At 39.7% G+C, this 18,687-nt stretch overlaps 2 protein-coding genes across 3 annotated transcripts; one reads left to right on the top strand and one right to left on the bottom strand.

Moving 5' to 3' along the window:
- The first annotated feature begins 1,392 nt into the window (after window positions 1–1,392).
- On the top strand, window positions 1,393–9,784 carry LOC147225727 (signal-transducing adaptor protein 2-like). Of its 2 annotated transcripts, XM_086161868.1 has the most exons (12): window positions 1,393–1,725; window positions 3,384–3,455; window positions 3,591–3,710; window positions 3,809–3,865; window positions 4,035–4,192; window positions 5,146–5,277; window positions 5,982–6,051; window positions 6,458–6,560; window positions 6,833–6,922; window positions 7,597–7,659; window positions 8,151–8,294; window positions 8,379–9,784. In XM_086161868.1, exons 1-12 carry the CDS (start codon window positions 1,639–1,641, stop codon window positions 8,429–8,431), a joined length of 1,149 nt encoding a protein of 382 aa, XP_086017994.1. In that variant the 5' UTR covers window positions 1,393–1,638; the 3' UTR covers window positions 8,432–9,784. The 2 variants fall into 2 exon arrangements, with proteins under 2 accessions (XP_086017994.1, XP_086017995.1); XM_086161869.1 differs by lacking the exon at window positions 6,833–6,922.
- On the bottom strand, window positions 9,227–18,374 carry fsd1 (fibronectin type III and SPRY domain containing 1). The gene is made up of 13 exons (XM_086161867.1): window positions 18,205–18,374; window positions 17,480–17,575; window positions 17,269–17,400; window positions 16,390–16,491; window positions 16,140–16,162; window positions 15,608–15,729; window positions 13,726–13,935; window positions 13,536–13,634; window positions 13,275–13,422; window positions 12,285–12,367; window positions 11,713–11,964; window positions 11,213–11,301; window positions 9,227–11,144 (listed from the first exon to the last, which is right to left on the bottom strand). The coding sequence occupies exons 1-13, from the start codon at window positions 18,217–18,219 to the stop codon at window positions 11,034–11,036; spliced, it is 1,482 nt and encodes a 493-aa protein (XP_086017993.1). The 5' UTR covers window positions 18,220–18,374; the 3' UTR covers window positions 9,227–11,033.
- Between the last annotated feature and the right edge of the window lie 313 nt (window positions 18,375–18,687).

The raw sequence follows: 18,687 nt of genomic DNA, 5'->3' as shown, positions 1-18,687 counted from the left end.
GGAAAAAAATATATAAGAAAAAAGCGAAACATTTTTTTTTCAGATGGAAAAATCATCTAAATAAATCGTAAACATATTTACAATAAATATGTATGAAAATAAAATCGAGCAGTGAATCCTCCCAAAAACCTAGTCCATGGACCAACGTCCTTGCGGAGCACAGATAAGGAAGCGTTGAAAATGAAATGAAATCCCTGAAACGTCAGTGAACCATCACTTTACGAAATCACATGACTCACCAAAATTCCAACATTTTCACTCTTACTTTGGAGGTCAAGTCCCGTCTTTTACGTTTCCGTGAGCCTTTGCTTGGATACATAAGTGTCTATGCAGATCTGTGGTATACATACACATTTATTTTACTATGGCTTGTACTCACAACTATTTTTGGTTAGATGCCTTTATTCAAGCCTTTATTGAGAGGAGGACTGGATTCTCACTGCAACTGCAGGAAAAGAGCATTATTCTTTCCGATGAAAACGGCACTTAGGAAAAGGACTTTGTTTCTTTTGTATAACTTGTGTTGCTCTTGGAAAAAATGTCATATTCACAAAAGGAGACCACACTTGACAGTCTTTCTTCAGGAAGCGGATCACTAGAGCACCACTTTGAATGGCCTTCAGAATCAAAAGGCGGTACGAACAAATTTTATTTTGGAAAAATGTGTTTAAATATTTGGGCGTATGTGTATCCGCATAGAGAGTATTTTAGTTATACTCTTAATATGGCCGTCTGATTTTTGTATCAATGTATAACAGATTTTTTAATTAAAAAAAAAAGTGTCTGTGCAGGGACATGCACCTTCACAGGAGTACAGGCTATTCACAGGACAATCCCAACCTAATATTTAAATCTCCCTATTGTGGAGCCACTTAAAGCATATTCTATTCTATTCTATTCTAATTATCTGTAAGAATATTTAAAAGTGTCACTGATCACAAAAGTGTCACTGATCACAGTCCAAACATATGTTTGGACAGTGAGGTGCTGAAAACAACCTGTGGGCTCATAAATTGTTAGGTCTGCATCCAACTGGAAAAACGTCAAGGACCAGATGGCAACTTAATCAGAAAAATATTTTATACAAGTCAATGCAAAATAAGAGAAAATTACAATTGCATCTAAATTCCAATAGTTATGTTTCGTTAAAAAAAACAAACAACCAGGCTATTTTGAAAGCACCTGACTGATGGGATCACTGAAATGTTACATTTTCATCTGGAATATAATATTTCTGCGAATCAAAATAGACGTTATTCAATCCGGGTTTCCTAAACACCACTGCGGTGGGATGTTATTGGTTTGTCATTGTGCGTCACTGTGCGTCACAGGCCGGCTCGACGACATCCACACAGCCATGACGTCATCGTCACTCCCTTGGTTTTAGGCTTAACGAGTACTTCTCCGTGCAGCGAAGTGACTTTTAAAAAAAAAAAATATATATATATACATATATTATTAAGAAATCATATAACTGATAAATACTCGAATAAGTTCATAAATAAAACAACTTTGTTCGACAAGCCACTTAAAATTGAATGAGGGGGAATGGAATCATTACTTCCTGGAGCGGAGTGGGCGGTCGTACAACTTACAAACAGGTGTTGAATTCCGTGAAGGTTTCAGACTCCTAAGACGATGGCGAGGAGACCGGTGAGGCAGAGGAGCCAGCTACCCCACTGTTACTATGAAGGATACCTCGAGAAGAGCTCTGTGAACGACAAGGTAGGGATGATCGAGCTTCTACTCATGTGTGACAGAAAGAAAAGCCTGGATTAAAATGAATCACACCTAAATTAAAGGGGAAATAGCAGACAATAGTTTTATATAGTGCGTGAAATAGATTTGGTTCTGACAAAGTTTAGTGGCTTCTTAGATGTACCTGTGTGTGTGTGTGTGTGTGTGTGTGTGTGTGTGTGTGTGTGTGTGTGTGTGTGTGTGTGTGTGTGTGTGTGTGTGTGTGTGTGAGAGAGAGAGAGAGAGAGAGAGAGAGAGAGAGAGAGAGAGAGAGAGAGAGAGAGAGAGAGAGAGAGAGAGAGAGAGAGAGAGAGAGAACGTCACAAAATATTGTGACAAGTAATTGCACAATAAGCATCTCCCTGTTACTATCTCTTGATTTCACCCTGCTACCTGTTCAAAGAGGGAGACACCAAAAAATGCATCCTGAAATTAAAGACAAAAACTCAGAATTGTGTTTTGACAGAACTTATCCTCAGAGCAGTCACAAACAAACAAACTGTCAACAAGACACAGCGCGCGCGGAAAGAGGTGTGTGTGTATGTGTGTGTATGTGTGTGTTCAAAGTTGCAATACTATACTGGGCATCCCTTTTAAAATGAAAGATCTCTGTCTGGAATATTTGAATTTTGTGCTTTCTATATCTCTAAAGGCTTTCTTGTTCATTTGCTCAGAAGAAGTTCTCGACTGCTTTGTGATCAAAGAGATCCTTAAGCCGACTTAGACATCTTAAGAAATGTCCTACAAATTTAGAGTTGGGGCAAATACAATAACATACATTTCCTCTTGAAATGCTGTGGAAAGGAGGAAAAAAAGAGGCTTGAATTGGAAATTATCAGCTTATGTAAAAGGTCCTTAGCCTTGTAGCCAGGTATAAAGTGATGGACCCAAACGTTAGTGTTCTCCTTGCTTGTTCCCACATCAGCTGGCTTGTTGCAAACCAACAGAGTTGTGCACTCTCTAGCTTCAGATACTTGACATTGTGCATCTCCAACTTGTCTGACTTCTTTTCTGCTTGACATTCAGAGAATCCAGAACTGCCAATGACACAAACTTGAAGGGCAGGCTTTCTGTGTGCACTTCTGCCAATCCCTTGCTGTGCGAATATTTGTTTAAAGCTTGTAGGAAAATCAAATCACAGTCTGAGGGGTATACTCGAGGACTTCCCCTGTATCACAATTACAGGGTCATTATGAGTTAGGGCGAGCGAGACGTTTATTGTTTTGGTGGTTTGAAGTCTACCGTTTGACTTTATTGCCAATCCAATTTAACATTTTCAATTACAATAGAGCATGTAAAGTCATGTAACTGAGGTTCAGCGTGGCTGGTTGTTGCACATTATTCAACGCTACGTTGTGTTGAAAGTATTTACAAAAGGACAACAAATACCAACCTTAATTTTGTCATACATTTCCTGGTATTGGCTCTGTAAACTGAGTTTCTATTGGGCCCCAGCTACAGAACGTTTGACTCATCATATCTAATCCATAAATGTTGCCTGCTTTTCTATTCACTTCCTGTTGTGAAATTTGGCTTCATTTGTTATCCTTTTTTAATCTTGTCTTTAAAAATGGAAGCTGGAATCTGTTGTGTGATTTATTATGTATTTGAGGTGTATCCTCCCCTATCTGTTTGCATTTGAACAGGACCCCCTGAAACTTTGGACGTGCCTCTGCGGAAACACAATCTTCTTCTTCAATGACAAAAGAAACACCGATGTAAGTTGTCTGATCCGGGAATTGTGTTTGATCATGACGACAGCGGAAAGAGTTAGGGAGAAAAAATGCTGATAATTTGATAAGAGTTTGCACCTTGGTTCCAGTTCCTTTTATCGGTGTGTGTTATTTCACCAGTACATCGAGAAGTTGGATCTCAACGGACTGATTTCAATAACCGATGACAGCAGCGAAGATTCAAAATCAGAGGCGGCCAGGCTGACTCTCCAGATGAAGGATGACATTATCAAATTCACAGTTAGGGTTATGACAAGGAATTATTCATTTATATAAGATCAACATAAATAAAAAATATTGAATCTATTTTTTTTTCCTACTCTACATTTTCTCTCCAGGCTCCTAATGCTCAAGCTCGAGAGCTATGGAAGGGCTTCATTACATCTGTGGTTGAGGTCCGTTTGCATCCAGTCACCCCCACTCACTTAAAGCTTATGTTGTTGAATGTTTAATGTGCATTAATCATCGAACGTATCAACAATTTGAGTTTGACAGGTCAGCACCTTTTATTGATATCAGCCAAATGCTGACGTCTGCATCTTTATGTTGTTTGTGCCTCCTTAGCTGTCAGTACCTACCACTCTAAACCTGCTGCCAGGCCAGATGCAAATGATGAAAGAAGCAGTAGAGAAGGAAAGGGAGAGAGTGAAAAAAAGTCAGCCATCTCTGCCTTTTCTCATCAGATCAGCTCCTCTGTCTATTGTCCAGACAGACATGCCAGTGTGAGTATTGATTTCTTGTGGAAAACATAACCAGAACATCTACTTCACATATGGGGATTCTCTTTGGGAGTAAAGAGGATAGATAGGATCAGGAATGAATCCAGAGGAACAGCATATGTTAGATGTTTTGGAGTCAAAGTCAGAGTGTGGTTCGGACATGTACAGAGGGATAGTGAATATTAGTCGAAGGATGCTGAGGCCGGAACTGTCCGGCTGAAGGCCTAGAGGAAAGCCAGGGATCGAGGGATTGAGTTAAAGAGGACACGAAGTTAGTAGGTGTGAGAGAAGAGGATGCAGAAGAAAGTGTTAGATGGAGGCAGATGATTTGCTGTGGCAACCCCTGAAGGGAACTGCTGAAAGATCATGGTAATAACAAATTGTTACAAAAAAAAACAACAACACAAAACCATGATGTGGAAAAAAAGGAACACATTTGAAAAGAAGTTTAAAATATACTTATTGTGTGGAGCCAATCTTCACTGTCTTTCGAATTTAACGTCGATCATCTTTTTTTTAACATTGAGTTTTACTAATAATTATTTTATTTAACATTTCCATAAATTCTCCATCAAGAATGTACATAATGTCCTTCAAACATTTTTCAGATAGATATTTTCTGAGGACCATTTAATATGACATGTGGTAAGGTTAGCTCAACTAAGATGACATAAATTCAGCTCAATAAAGTATTCATTTTTTTTTTTTTTTTTTTATGCCCAAAGAATGAGGTTTGTATCCATCAGGCTTTAGGTATTGATGTCTAGTTACTGATTGAGGCATTGATATTGGAAACACGAAAAGAAACAACGTAACTGATGGCTCTGCTTAAAAGCTATAAATAATTTTGGCACTTGAACACTGACTCACAAACCTGCCCAGTTTCGATGATTGTAGTTTTTCTTTGTTCTTTTTCCGTGTGTCTCATCTCTGTGTTGGCTGCTGCTACCCTTCAGGTGTTACCACAGAGTGTCTCGCCTGGAGGCAGAACTGCTGCTAAGCAGAGAATTCAAGAATGGAAACCTGCTGCTGCGACCTGGGAGAGATAAAGATACTTTTGCCATCAGCACCAGGCAGGACCTGAACGGGTACATGCTTATACTTACTGATATGCATATCACACACTTTTTTTTTTGCTGCCTCACACAAAAACACAGTGGAATTAAGTGATCATTTAACAATTCATCGCTGCTTCGTCTGGAATTTTTGTTCTAGATGTTATCAAAGACAATCCAAAGGCAAATCGCTACCCATTCAACACACTGCCTTAATGCTGTCGCACAGTTCTGATGAACAAACTTGTAACTCAACTTAGACACCACTGATTCCTTACTTAACTTGGATTTGAGTTGTTTGGCTGGACGGACTTTACGCTGTCCCCCAAAACCGAAGAAAATGTGTTTTAAAAGGGAACAATATAAGTGAAGAAAAATACTGCACATTTGATCAATAATTATTGACAACTCATTGAACAGATTTTTAAATCAGTTGTGTGATTTTCATCGAAGTGTCTCAAGCATTTAGTTCCTTTATTTCAGAAAGTGCAGAAGTGCTGCGCTGGAACTTTATACCACAAGTAAAATCCTTGTCTTCCAAACTTTACTTGAATAAAAGTAAAATGCACAAATATAAAAGTTAAAATATGTCATTTGGCAAAGTAGATTGTCTCTCAGTGTTTTATGTGCTTCACTGCACGTCTTTGGGAAGTATTATAACTGTGCAGCCTGTCTTACGTGTTACCTGCACTGAACCCTGACATTTGTTACTCTGTTTCCTCCTTCCCCTCTGTTAGCTCCATCTTCAAACATTACCGTGTGAGTCCCAAACAGGAAGGGGGCTACGCCATTGATGTGGAGAATCCCGTAAGTGTGTGCTGTTGTCAACCGATGTGGCATGGTAGTAAACTGCTTTGTTTTGTCTTTGAAATGACCAATTGAATTTGTTTTAGATATGGGTGTGTTTTTTGTTTTTTTTCAATTCAGAACCGAAACAAGGAGGAAGTGAATAACGATCTGTTTTTCCTCAATCGAGTAATTATGTATACTGTCCAGCATTTTATATATTAGAAAAATTAACCTTAAATTGGTATGAAGAACTTGACATACGCCCATAAATACTTTGGCAAAGCATTTTTTTTTTCTTTAATAGTTACCTTTTAGTTTTAATGTAATGTTGTTTCACTGTTCAAAAGTACATTCTGAGTGGGTAATTTCATAGTCAGTCTATAGTTTTCTCTTCTCTTCTACATTTTTCTCTTTATTTTTGCAGGTCCGCTGTGCCACCCTTCATGATGTGATTGACTATTTGGTAGAAAGAACAGATGGAGTTCTGGTCCCACTCACCTTTGAGGAACAATATGAAAAAAACATTTGTACGTAAGAAAACTATTTCACAGAACCTTCCTTATTTTCTCTTTTTGTGTCTCGACCGTTAACTCATCTTTTAGTGATGCATCTGAACAGCAAATGCATGGGTTAAACACTCATTCTCAGCCAGCCTCTCCTCCTGCACCATCATAACCTAACTCTTTCAGTTAATAGTTTAGACATACAAGTGTATAAACTCTTTCGACTTTCTAGTTTGAATATTTAGCTTAGTTCCATTTTATGACATCTTGTGTAATTACATTTGTTTTATATTCAGCTTTTATTTTGTCCGATCATGAAAATGGAGAGAAAAGTATCCAGGAAGCGTCGTCAAGTTCTGTGCCACCAAGTGTACCTCCCAAAAGAGGTACTGTTTCCATAAATAAAGACACAGAGAAACACACACTCTCAAATATTTGCATTATTTGTCAGACTTGTTTACTCATGTTAGATAAGGTACCTGAAAATTGAAAAACAGTTTGACTTCATGTCAGATATGAACTTTCTGTAAATCATAGACTATCATGCGAACTACTGATCCCCTTTTTGCTATATGAAATAAGATTAAAGTAATTAGAGGTTTCTGGTTTATTTTTTTTAAATAAATCATTTCAGGTCATTTCAATGAAAACACCTTTATCTTATTGAATTGACAGTAAAGTTAGCTCATCTCTTACCAAATAGATGTTTTGATCACACCTGACGGTCACTGATTATGATTTAATATATTGATTTTCACTAAACCATATTTTCTGCCCCTATATACCCATGGTAATTTAGGATTATATAAAACACACAAAACCTCTATCAACACCGGGCCTAGTTGATACCCTATAATAGAAGAGTCCCTCTGAGTCAAGACACACAATAAAGAACATCAATTAAAACCATACTTAAAATGAAATGAAGGACTTAAAACGTAAACAGCTGTTGATTATCGAAGCCTTGAAAAAATACAACTCAACTGAAAGTCAATAAACAAGGTCAATGCTTTATGCTTGTTTTTTTTTTTTTGTTTTTTTTCTTTCTTCTTTTTCACAGTAGCTCCAAGGATACCAGCTCCTTCACCAGCTGAGGAGGACTTGTATCTGAACTGTGACATGCGTGAGTGTCTTATTTTCTGCCTCTGGTCACATCATTTACTGTGATTGGTTCTTGCTGTTTGCTGTGCTGCCTGCAAAGATTAACCGGTGTAGCTTTTCTTTTAAACCACTTGTAATGTGGTTTAAAAGAACATACAGAAGAACAAAAATTAAAGCATTCTGCTGTCATGTTTTTATCAAACATATGTGCATAGTGTAGCGAGTCACAAATGTTGGGGTTTATGTGATGCTTGTTTTCTGTGTGATTTTGTGATTGCTGGGAATTTTGTGGGTGTTGTTTACGGTGCAAGGAATTCTGTTTTTACCTGGAATTGGCGGGAACAGAGTTGTATTGCAGGCTTGTGTGGCGTGGCTGTGGCCAACAATAGCTATTGCTTATTAAACAGATGTTTTACTGCCAACCGGGTGTTTTTTCCTGACTAAAACGCTACAATATAGTCAAACTGGATGCTGTGTTTGAATATTCATTTTGTTTTTGTTTGTTTACCTCAGCAAAACCTGATAATAAACCTCCCAGTAAAGCTATGATGCCTCCAGTACCTGCTCCACGAAAGACAGTTTCCACAGTTCCCTCCTCGTTTGCTTCCTCAAACAGAGAAACAAACGTGCAGAACCACAACGACCCAATGGGACAGAGTAAGTCCATGTCCGTGGTTTCAATCCCCAGACATCTTTCCCCATTTTTTTGTTTTCATGTCATTGCATTACCTCTCCCTACAGCAATATCGGAGCTCAAACTTAAGTTTGAAAAACAGGTCAGGGGTCTTGACTGACCTCTGAAGGGGGAACCTCCCTAAGACTTCTGTGAAATACCTGTCCCAGTAAAGTGAAGAAACATGAGCAAGGATGATCTTCTTATTCTTCACCCAGTGTCTCCCAGCAGTGAAAGCCCTGTAAGGATTTATTGATTCTCCACTGATTCACCTTTGTTAGACAGTAACTGACCTCCTGCAAAGGATGTACATCTACAATTACAAATACTGTCATCACTACGCATCTCTTGTACACTTTTAAAAACACTAAGTTTTGTATCATTGGTTTTTTTCTCTTGAAGTTTATTACATTTTTTAGCCAGCTATTTTTATTGTGTGTGTGTGTGTGTGTGTGTGTGTGTGTGTGTGTGTGTGTGTGTGTGTGTGTGTGTGTGTGTGTGTGAGAATATACCGGAGAAGTGCATTTCAAGTTATAAATACTTGTCCGTTTTATTTGAAAATTCAGTTATTTCCAACATAAATAATATAAAGCCCTGTTTTCAAAAGTGAAGTGGTGAAGTGAATGGTTATTTTAGGTTCGTGATTTATTTCTGAAATATGTTAACAGCCCTATGACCTTAAGGGAAGGTTGTGGTGAGCAGGTATTTTGTCCTTGTGTATTTGAAGGAACTGTAAATACTATACCAGTGTGTTTTGAGGTCAAATTACATGCTTGCTTTACATCACTCGAGACAGATGTCACTTGCCAATAAGCACATCGTCAAAAGTGAATCTGTGTGTGTGTGCGTGCGCACACGCACACACAACATTGTCTATTTGCTTGCTCCTTGTTCAAACAGGCATCCAGAAACAAGGTGCTCTCACTCCTTTATTACCTCATGGTCTGATACATCATGGTTGAAAAATTAAACTATGTACAATAAATTGTGACGCTGTCAGAATGTGAGATAAATGTTAACAGTATGCTCAGCTAGATGCTTCTTTATAGCATTGCAGGCTACAGGTATTGAAGATACACATACAAAGGGAGCGTGGCAAAATGGAATATCCATGTGTAATATGACAAAGAAGCAAGTGATAGTTTGCAGTGTGCACAGGTAAGAACTTCATTTCACAGGTTTCCAGAGTTGATTACTTCTGGTTTTAATCCAGATGGTCACCTAACCCAGTTAAAAACCTCATGAAATAAATATATATTTGGTGAGGCTTATGGCTAGCTAAGGATTATAGTCGGGCTGTAGCATGTTAGCTAAGCCACTGCACTCTCTCTTCAAAAAATAAAGTGGCAAGGAGGGTAAAAATGCATACAAGTTCATACAAGGATTTTGGTGCCATTAGGTGAAGAGAACATGTACGACACAGAATTCCAAAATCAAGAATCCAAACTTTTAAGCTTTTTACTAGTTGCCCCCCTTCCTATCCAGGGACTGGATGATAATAAGCACTAACCGAGACGCAAGTCGGTATAAACCCCAGTTTTAAAGCGCAGAAATTGCCTGCCCAGTGAAATGTAGTGATTACTGATTTATTTAATGTGTCATTCAATGGCAAACAAATCAAACTCCGCACCTCTAATCTACTAAGGTCTTGACTCATTCAACATAATGCAGTAGGCGCTGAAAAATAGTTTTAAAAATTCCTGATTCAATGATGAACTACATTCTATTGAGAGGCATTTTTAACAGCAGGTTATCGTTTGTACAGACGTGGCAGCTCGCATGGTTTCCAAACACTAGACACTGCTATACACTGCTTTCTTGAGCAATTTAGGCAACAATGTAGTTTGTGTGACAGACACTAATATATTCTTTTAACACTTTTGGATTGTTTTTTCTTTTTTCTTTTGCTAGGTTCATCTTTGGGAATCTTCCCCATATTTCAGTTGGTTCTTGTAGCTAATTACTATTGATTTAACATTTGATATATTCATATAAAACATGTGCTTTAAACCAATTCTTGAGGAAATTTCCACCTAATTTTAAACTAATTTCTACCTGTTTTTGATCATCCTAAGTCATCCCAAGTTGTAGGTTGACTTTAATATAGAATAATCAACACATTTTCTGGAAATGTGTTGTTTAAGGTTGAATGTTTCTGTTTTATTACAAGATTTTTTTTATGAAGTGTGGGAACCCCGTTTCAGGAAAGAATTACCACAAAACTGCATTATAGCCCAGTTATATTCACTAACACAGTAATTGACATTGGAGTGAAATAGGGATGAAATTACTTGCTGTTATTTGATATATCAGTTAAGAAATGAGAAGGAAGGCACAGTGAGAGAGCAGATGTGACAGGGCTTGACCCTTCACCGGCAGCTGCATGACAGTGTGGCAGACAGTTTCTGGTGTGGCAGAGGAAGGGCAGCGTCCAGCGCTAAGTCATTGCTCTAGCAGCAGCGGGAAGGTGCTAAATATGGGTGTGGAGAGAAACAAATCTAGTAAGACTAAACCTAATGTGTCCAAAGCATCCCAACGGCCAGAGTCACAATTCTGAAAGATTCTGTCTCTGCGAGAACAAATTACCCATGAAAACACAGATTGGTGTCATGCATTATACTGTCGATGTTCTGTTACCCTCGAGTGATCAAACTCTTCCATTATATAACTTTGACCTCGGTCGCGGGGCAGCTAAAGCTACCCAGCTGGCAGACAGGGTAGGTCTAGGTGAGGCTGGCATTGGAGCTGCTGGTGCCGCTGTTCCTCCTCTGGCCACTTTGCACCACACTGGGGACCTGCAGGCCGGTCACTATAGAGAAACTGCCATTCCAGACCTGCAGGGTGGGGGATCATTTAGAGACAGAGGAAGCAAAGAACAGCAGTGCTGTTGGACAGTTCTTACCATGAATGCCGGTGTGACTGGCTGCTGGAACTTGGTTTTGAAGGTGTGCATCAACTGCTTTGTTTTGGCATTTAAGAAAGACAGTACACCTGGGGTGGATGAAAGAGGAAATTCAGTCACTTGTAATAAACAGTGTTGCGTTATCTATTGACAAATAAACAGAATCACTTTTTGGGATGATTTGTCAAAGACTGGTTGATATGTTGAGCTGTGATGCTGAGTGTTTGATTGCTATACATAATTTTACCGAGTACATCCAAAAATGAATTCTATGGACGTTTTCAAGTCATTACTGAGTTAAATCTGTTTGTGCCATTAATGAGAAGTTCGGTCATAAATAATGCCGTTTCATGGATGTCAGTGGCACAGATAAGGTGAATTTCATGAAGAGAAGTGTACTGTTTCAAAAGGTAAAAGCGTAACTTGATCTTTCGCAGCAGATGCCAAATATCTGGAGTTCTTGCATGCATTTTTATTGTCTCTGTGCTCATCTCTCTCACCTTCGTCATAGTTGCAGTAGACCCCTATACTGCTCGGGATGGGACAGTCCAGCGTTCGAGCCTTGTTGTTGTGCTTAGCTGTTAGGCTCTGCTGGAGCCAGTTGTTCAGATGGATACACCAGGAAGCACCGCTTTTCCCCAGCTGGTCGAATCGGCCGAGGTTCCTCAGGGCCACGCCCACGGCGAAGGCCTTGCTCTCCTTGTCAAAGCGCACCTCCCAGTACTGCTGTCCAGCATCAATCATGGTATCAGCTGGGTTATGATGACACGCATATAGAGAATATAAGCATGACTTTAAAGGGAGCATATCCTGGAAAACATGAATAACTCAATATCTGTGGTTCATGTAAATAAATATTATCTGCAGTTTGTAAGAAGTGGTTATCAAATTCCATGTTACTCATTTACTCTACAATCAGACAACTGATGACATTCTGGTCATGGTCGTTTTCACATGAGTCTGTTTAAAGATAAACTTCTGTTGTAAAGCAACATTTTAACTGCAAGGCTGACCTTATCTCACTGAACCAGAACTAAGTGAGTTTTAGCTGCATTTTTGTTTCTATTCTTACCCAACACAGTGTAGGACTCGGCTGTAAACCTGTCTCTGCCTGGCCGGGAGGTTGGCGCTCTTTTCGGTGACATCAGCGCTCCCCTGATTACACATGAGAACCTTGAGAACACAGTCTTACTTCCATTTCTATATTATGGTACCATATTCTGTAGACCTATCTTGCTTTTCAACTATTTTCACATCTCTGTTTGAAGTACATCTCAAATACAAAGGAAAAGGGAGTGTGTGTACAATAAAACAGTTTGTATAATGCAGGAAAGAGAAGAATGTTAGAACTTAGGGACTGAACATAATAAGTGTTTGACCTCAGTAATTTGTAAAGGTTTCAACAACTGTCAACTCATGACTATGGTGTAAAAAACAAATAAACAAATAAATAAATAAATAAATAAAAATTGATCTTCAACTTTTCAAAGCAATCCTCAGCAACACTAAGCAAATAACACTTCTTTTAGATTGCATCAACAGGCAAAATTAAATGTCAAAATCTTCTTGCATATTTCTGTTGAGAATGATACTGAAATAATAAGAACCACAATGACATTATTTTTAAAATGATTTAGATCCTTACAACAAGCAAAGTTATTAATAATCATGTCAAACAACAGAACAAAACAATTCATCTAGTGTTTCACATGAGCAAACAGTCAAGGCCAAAAGTTTGAGAATGACACAACCATAGAAACATCTGGCAAACGCCTAAAAACCCTGAAGGTACAGACTTTGTGAAAGCGTCATTCTCAAAACTTTTGGCCATGACTGTAGAATCAGAATCAAAAGGGGTGCAAATGAACCCCCGCACACATACACACATTTCAAATATTCATGGTTGAAAACAGAAATAGTTTTCAGGTCTGGGATTCTTGATTCAATATCAGAATCATCGAATGATACCCCGATTGCACATGATTTCATTTGTTTTTTCAGGTGACTGTTAGTAATTCAGGGTTGAAAGACGCTACAACCTGCATAAACCTAAAACACAAACCTCGCTGGGGAGTTCATTGGAGAGCTGGTGCGGGTCTTCTCTTTACGGATGTCCTGCATTTTCCCTCCACTGCTGTCCCACTCCACACTCAGGTCTTCTATTTTCAGGTTCTGGTGGGCCGAGGCAGCATCCAGTTTGAAGTTAAAGGCTGTGAAAGCAAAAGCAGAATATATTCACATTCCTGTGAAAATTGACTTTTAATGCATCGTGAAGTTAAGTTAACATAACATAAAGTTACCCCCCCCAGTAAAATAACCTCACCGTGGGTTTCCAGGGTGACAGGCTCAGAGAATTCTCCTGCTACAGCCTTGTTGCAGGCCCTCACCCTGAATGTTATGTAGCGGGTGTCAAAGCGCAGACCTAAGGATTAAAAAAAAAAACAACATACAATCTTTAGTGGTTCGTCTTAATTCAATAAATACATAATACTCTATCTGAACTCTGTGCTGACCAGAGAGTGTGTGCTCCAGCTCTCGTATCCCCTCGACCACCATCCAAGGGTAGTCCTCTCTGATGCGCGGGGGACCTTCGTGGTTTGTACGGCGATGTTCCAGGATGTAGTGGTCTATTTTACTGTCTGGCTCCGGTAAGGTCCAAATGACAGTTACTGTGTTGTCGCACACCTGACACTCTGACACCTGGATCTCCGGCGTGGCAGGGACTGAAAAAAAGGCAGTTACAGTCTTTTACAACTGTGAGCATTAATAATGATTTCATTTTTAAAATTGGGACTGACAATATGACAATTATTTCTGGTTTGTCTTCAAGAAAAATGCCAATGAAGGTTTCATGATTTGTCTGATGTTTTTGCGATTTGGAGGCAGAAGAGCTTCACCACATACTGGCAGGTAAACACTCAGCTAAGCTCAAGACATGTGTCTTTTTTTAAGATCGATTCCTAAACATTGTCACTAACAATGACAGACACCACGTTTAAGGCATATTTTCAATTTTTCCAGGAATTTGCAGGTAATTTTTTGGTATCCTTCTGCTGACATCTGGTTCATAGTACTTTAAAAAGAGAATTTGTCATTTTTTTTATTATTAATAATTATAAGTATATCCTTGTTAATTTGCAACTTTTTGGAATTTTCAGTTCTTAAGTAGCTAGTTTTGAAATAAGTATTTTTTTGATAACTACCAACATCATGTTCACACACACGTGTGTGTGTGTGTGTGTGTGTGTGTGTGTGTGTGTGTGTGTGTGTGTGTGTGTATTCTTTTTTTTAGTTTTAGGGTGGCCGTGGAAAGCTAACCTTTTTGCAAATGCAAGCAGTTACGAAACTTACATTTGTACATTTGAAGTACATCTGAACTGTCAAATCACATCAGTGACTTTAAAGGGTTGTAACAGCTGCAGAGTTGGGGCATGATTGCTTGTGGTTTCCTAACCTGCAGTGTCCTATTTCACACTATATGCAGTCTTCAAATCAGACACAGAAAACCTCAAATGTGAGTCATCCGCATTGATGCAACATGCAGACTGTTCTTCATCAAGTCTTTGAGTGAACGTGCTTGTGGTTTCAGTTGAAATTGAATTTATTGCATCCCCTTTCAATGGAATTTGTAAATATTACAGTGATGATTGAAGAACAGGGTAACCAAAAGTAAATTCCAATAAATAAATTCACAGTTAGAAATGTACACAGTGAGAGAAACTAAGACTTTTCAATTTTTGTTTCACACTAATATCTTTACTAAACATGCACTAACATGCGTCTCTCCACAACAGAAATGGTCAAATTATGTGATTCATTTCATTTGTTACAGGAACTGCTTTATGATAAAGTTTATTGTCAAACTTTGTGCCCACTCAAACTTGTATCTCCTAAATATTGAGAAAGAAGAAATTTTACAATATTTGTGATTTCACAAATCATGGCTGCAGGCCAACCTCTTAAAATCTGATTGACAGAAAAACACTTTGATCAATGAAAACATTCAATGTCATGCTAAACCTCTAAACCTTTACAAGAAATTAACATTTTAATAAGGGGGTATTTTGGGGGGATTTTGATATTAACATTATAAATAAAATAATGTATTTGTTGTGAGTTGTTAAACTCCTTAATGCTGTTTGGCTGGTCACTTTAGAGGTCAAATCATATGACGATAATCTCTTTGCCTCTTGGGTATAGAAAACCATAGGATAAGAAAGGAAGTGGGAATGAAAATATTTTCTTGAGTTAACTTTTTCTAATCATTATATACTATCAACTGTAGAAGCCAAAGAAAATGACTCAATAAGCAGACAGCAAACTACAGTACAAAAATCCTGAAAAAACTGAAATTTGAGCTCCTATTTGTTGCTTTGAGTGAGTACTGTAGCAGACCTGGGAGAAACTTGAGGCCCTGCAACATTTCCTTCTCCTGGCTGAAATCCACCATCAAGTGACTCATGTTGTCACTGGCTTTAGCCTTCAGGGAAAGGCGAAAGGCTGGAGCCATTGTCACACTACAGGTAAAGAGACACGCAAAGACAGACAGAAACACACAGAACGGAAAAACAAACACAATTTATTACTCCATTGACTCAACAGGTTGAGAAAGGTGATTCTAATGCCGCCACTTGCAGGAAAAAGGCCTCTAACTAGACTTCTGCTACTACTCAACTCTTCACCCTGATCCACACTCAGAGGCAGAGCTAGAGAGGGAGCATTCATCCAGGAAGGGGCTGACACAAGATGGTACAGAGGCAAGAGGACAGTGGGAAACAAAACGACAAAAGGCCTCCACAGTGCGTATTGTCTAAGAAATGGGTGCGGTGACTACATGTCGGAATACATGCACGCTATTATATGAGATGGCTCTCTGGTTCTAGCTGCCTATGACAAAAGGGAAGCAGTAGATGACTGAGTACTATACCTATCTTTAATGTCTTTGGCCGCCTGGAGAGGAGAAGCAGAGAGGGAAAAGAAAAGGAGAGAAGAGATAGGGAGCAAAGAGAAAACTGAGATCATGTTGTAATGTCACATTTAGAACAAACAGTGACTGGTGGCGAGACTGATTAACTCGCTCACTGGAACTGACCAGCAATGAGAACAAATTCACTGGTGAGCAGCTAACGGGGCGGGGGGACACTAGCATTGCAGTGGTGATGGAGGCGGTCAGTTACCTGAGTGAAACCATCTGTTTCAGAGGAGCAGAGCGTCTGGTTGGCCAACTCCAGCAGCTCCTCTGAACTCTCCAGGGCTTTAGAGCAGGCGCTCAGCTGACTCTGAGGAAAACACGCACTCAAGAGTCAACCTAATACCAACTCTCACGTTCCCTTCTCACTAATAATGGAACTGTTGTGCTTACAGAAAAAGCAAGGCAGTTCACAGCATCATTTGACAGTCATGGCTTGGCCTTGAGGTTGTGGCGATTTTGAATTCATGTCGGAACAGTCACAAAGCGGAATTCAACAATCAGTTATGTTTGACAGGAGCAGATTTACAGAATCACAGATTTACTACAGCTAGTTTCAAACGACAACTGTCAGGGTCCTCTACAAACTACTGCCTTTCAATTACAATAACATAATGCCAATGTGAAAAGAAAACACATGATATTTACTTTGTCATCTTCTCTGACTTTATTTACATACATTCATAATTTTGACTTCAATGTTAAAAGGTCAGTTGACTGCTTTTTCTTGGTATTTCCAGAATAAAAATCAGCAAAATTCCCACCAATTGCAATTTAGTGTGATGCAGCTAATTTACAGGTAAAACAAATATTGGCATAAAAAAACAGCAATGAAAATGAAGCACTAAAGACAGACCAGACAAATCTAAAAGTCAAAGACAGTTGTCATGAAACAAAAATGTCAAAACAAAATGTGTCATTTTATTAGATACTTATACTTTGCAACTGACTATTCTTAGAGCTCGGTGAAAAAATTTGGTGGCATCTAACTTTGTATGATAGAAAGTCCACAATCCCAGACAAAACCTCTGTCACCAGAAATGGTGAATAATAAGAGACAAAAAGTCACAGAGACTGCAGCGGTTACCTGTAGCTCATATGTGCGGCTCGCCCTCTCCTGCTTGATCCGTGTCAGCATGCTCTCCTTCATCTCATCCAGGGCTGTGTGGAGGGAGTTGAACTCGGACTCCAGGTCCTCCTGGACTCGGATGGAGTTGGCCTGTTGTTGCAAAAGAAGATTGTCAAGAGGGTTTGCCCAGGACACGTGCCTGTTATTCAGCTACATTGTGTCATCTTACCTCCAGGTTCTCCAGGTTCTGTTTGAGACTGCAGACAAAGTTAGAGATCTCTTCATTTTTGGAGGCCAATGTGTGGGTGATCTTACGCAGAGATTCCTGCAGCAAAGACAATACTGAACACACGGGATACTAAATACTGAACATCATGGGGTTCAACAACAGGATGATCCAACCCTCTGTGAAAATCTTTTAGGATGTGAACTGCCTTTTCAAAATGATCATTTTATTTGTCCTTGTGATTTGGAAGGGACCTGCCTCGGTGCCAGGGAGTGAGGACACTTCACGGGCGGAAGGATGCGCATTCATAATTTAATCATGCACCTCGGCAACCATTGAACAGACGATTTCAAAGCAATGGACACACACACACACACACACACACACACACACACACACACACACACACACACACACACACACACACACACATGATAACGGGTTCCCTGTCCAGTTCACCACAAGCTAGCTATCCCACAGCGGAGAAACCCATTCATTCTGAGGAACAGTGAGGGCGAGGAGCTGCGACGAGGCCGCTCGTCCGACACGTCGACAGCACGCTGGTTTGTCTCAACAAACGTCGACTTGAGCACATATTTCATTAAAAAACTAGAAAGTTAAGCTGGAGTGTATGTCGCATCCACAACCCACCCCTCCTTCCTTTGTACGCTACGCCCTGAGACGGCAGCCCCCCATCAGAAACACCTGTTCCTCCGGCTCCCGCTCACCTTCTGGTCTCCCATGATGCCGCTTCACTGCGCCAGCGCCCCCCGAGCCACAAAATACTCCACTTTTTGCCTCGGTGACCCACTCACGGTTTATTTTCGCAGCGGTCCTGGTACTGATGCTGACGGGGAGCGACGCATCTTCGGACGGACACCAGGCACCAACGCCTTTGGGCCGTAGTTCGTAATGCGCATGCGCCGAAAAGAGGATTATGGGTAGTGATGTTTCTGTTTGTGCTACCTTCACGGAACGTCAGAAACTAGCACCCTAAACGAAGTCGGTTTTGGTTACAGACATGGCACGCAAGACAGGAAAGTTCATTTGAATTGTATTTTAATATAGCAGGTGATGTGATCATTATCATCAACACATGGGCACAGGGGTTAGCCCTTATGGCACAAAGGACCCTGGTTTCATTACCACAGGGGGGCCTTTCTGTGTTTGCACGCTCCCCTCGGGGCCTTCGTATGCGCAAGCTCTCCCCA

Source organism: Fistularia commersonii, chromosome 16, assembly GCF_037954325.1.
Source record: "Fistularia commersonii isolate RoL2024-O1a breed Wild chromosome 16, RoL_Fcom_v1.0, whole genome shotgun sequence".
Taxonomy (NCBI): domain Eukaryota; kingdom Metazoa; phylum Chordata; class Actinopteri; order Syngnathiformes; family Fistulariidae; genus Fistularia; species Fistularia commersonii.
Note: the sequence above shows the minus strand (reverse complement) of the source record. Positions and strands in the feature narration are given on the sequence as shown.

Excerpts from the sequence above, each read along its gene's own strand:
- LOC147225727 (XM_086161868.1), top strand. The coding sequence starts at position 1,639 with ATGGCGAGGAGACCGGTGAGGCAGAGGAGCCAGCTACCCCACTGTTAC. Across the intron at positions 4,193-5,145 it reads GTCCAGACAGACATGCCAGT|GTGTTACCACAGAGTGTCTC; the intron begins GTGAGTATTGAT and ends GCTACCCTTCAG. Across the intron at positions 7,660-8,150 it reads GTATCTGAACTGTGACATGC|CAAAACCTGATAATAAACCT; the intron begins GTGAGTGTCTTA and ends TGTTTACCTCAG.
- fsd1 (XM_086161867.1), bottom strand. Across the intron at positions 16,163-16,389 it reads AAACAGATGGTTTCACTCAG|GCGGCCAAAGACATTAAAGA; the intron begins GTAACTGACCGC and ends TCTCCTCTCCAG. Across the intron at positions 12,368-13,274 it reads CCAATGAACTCCCCAGCGAG|GGGAGCGCTGATGTCACCGA; the intron begins GTTTGTGTTTTA and ends ATGTGTAATCAG.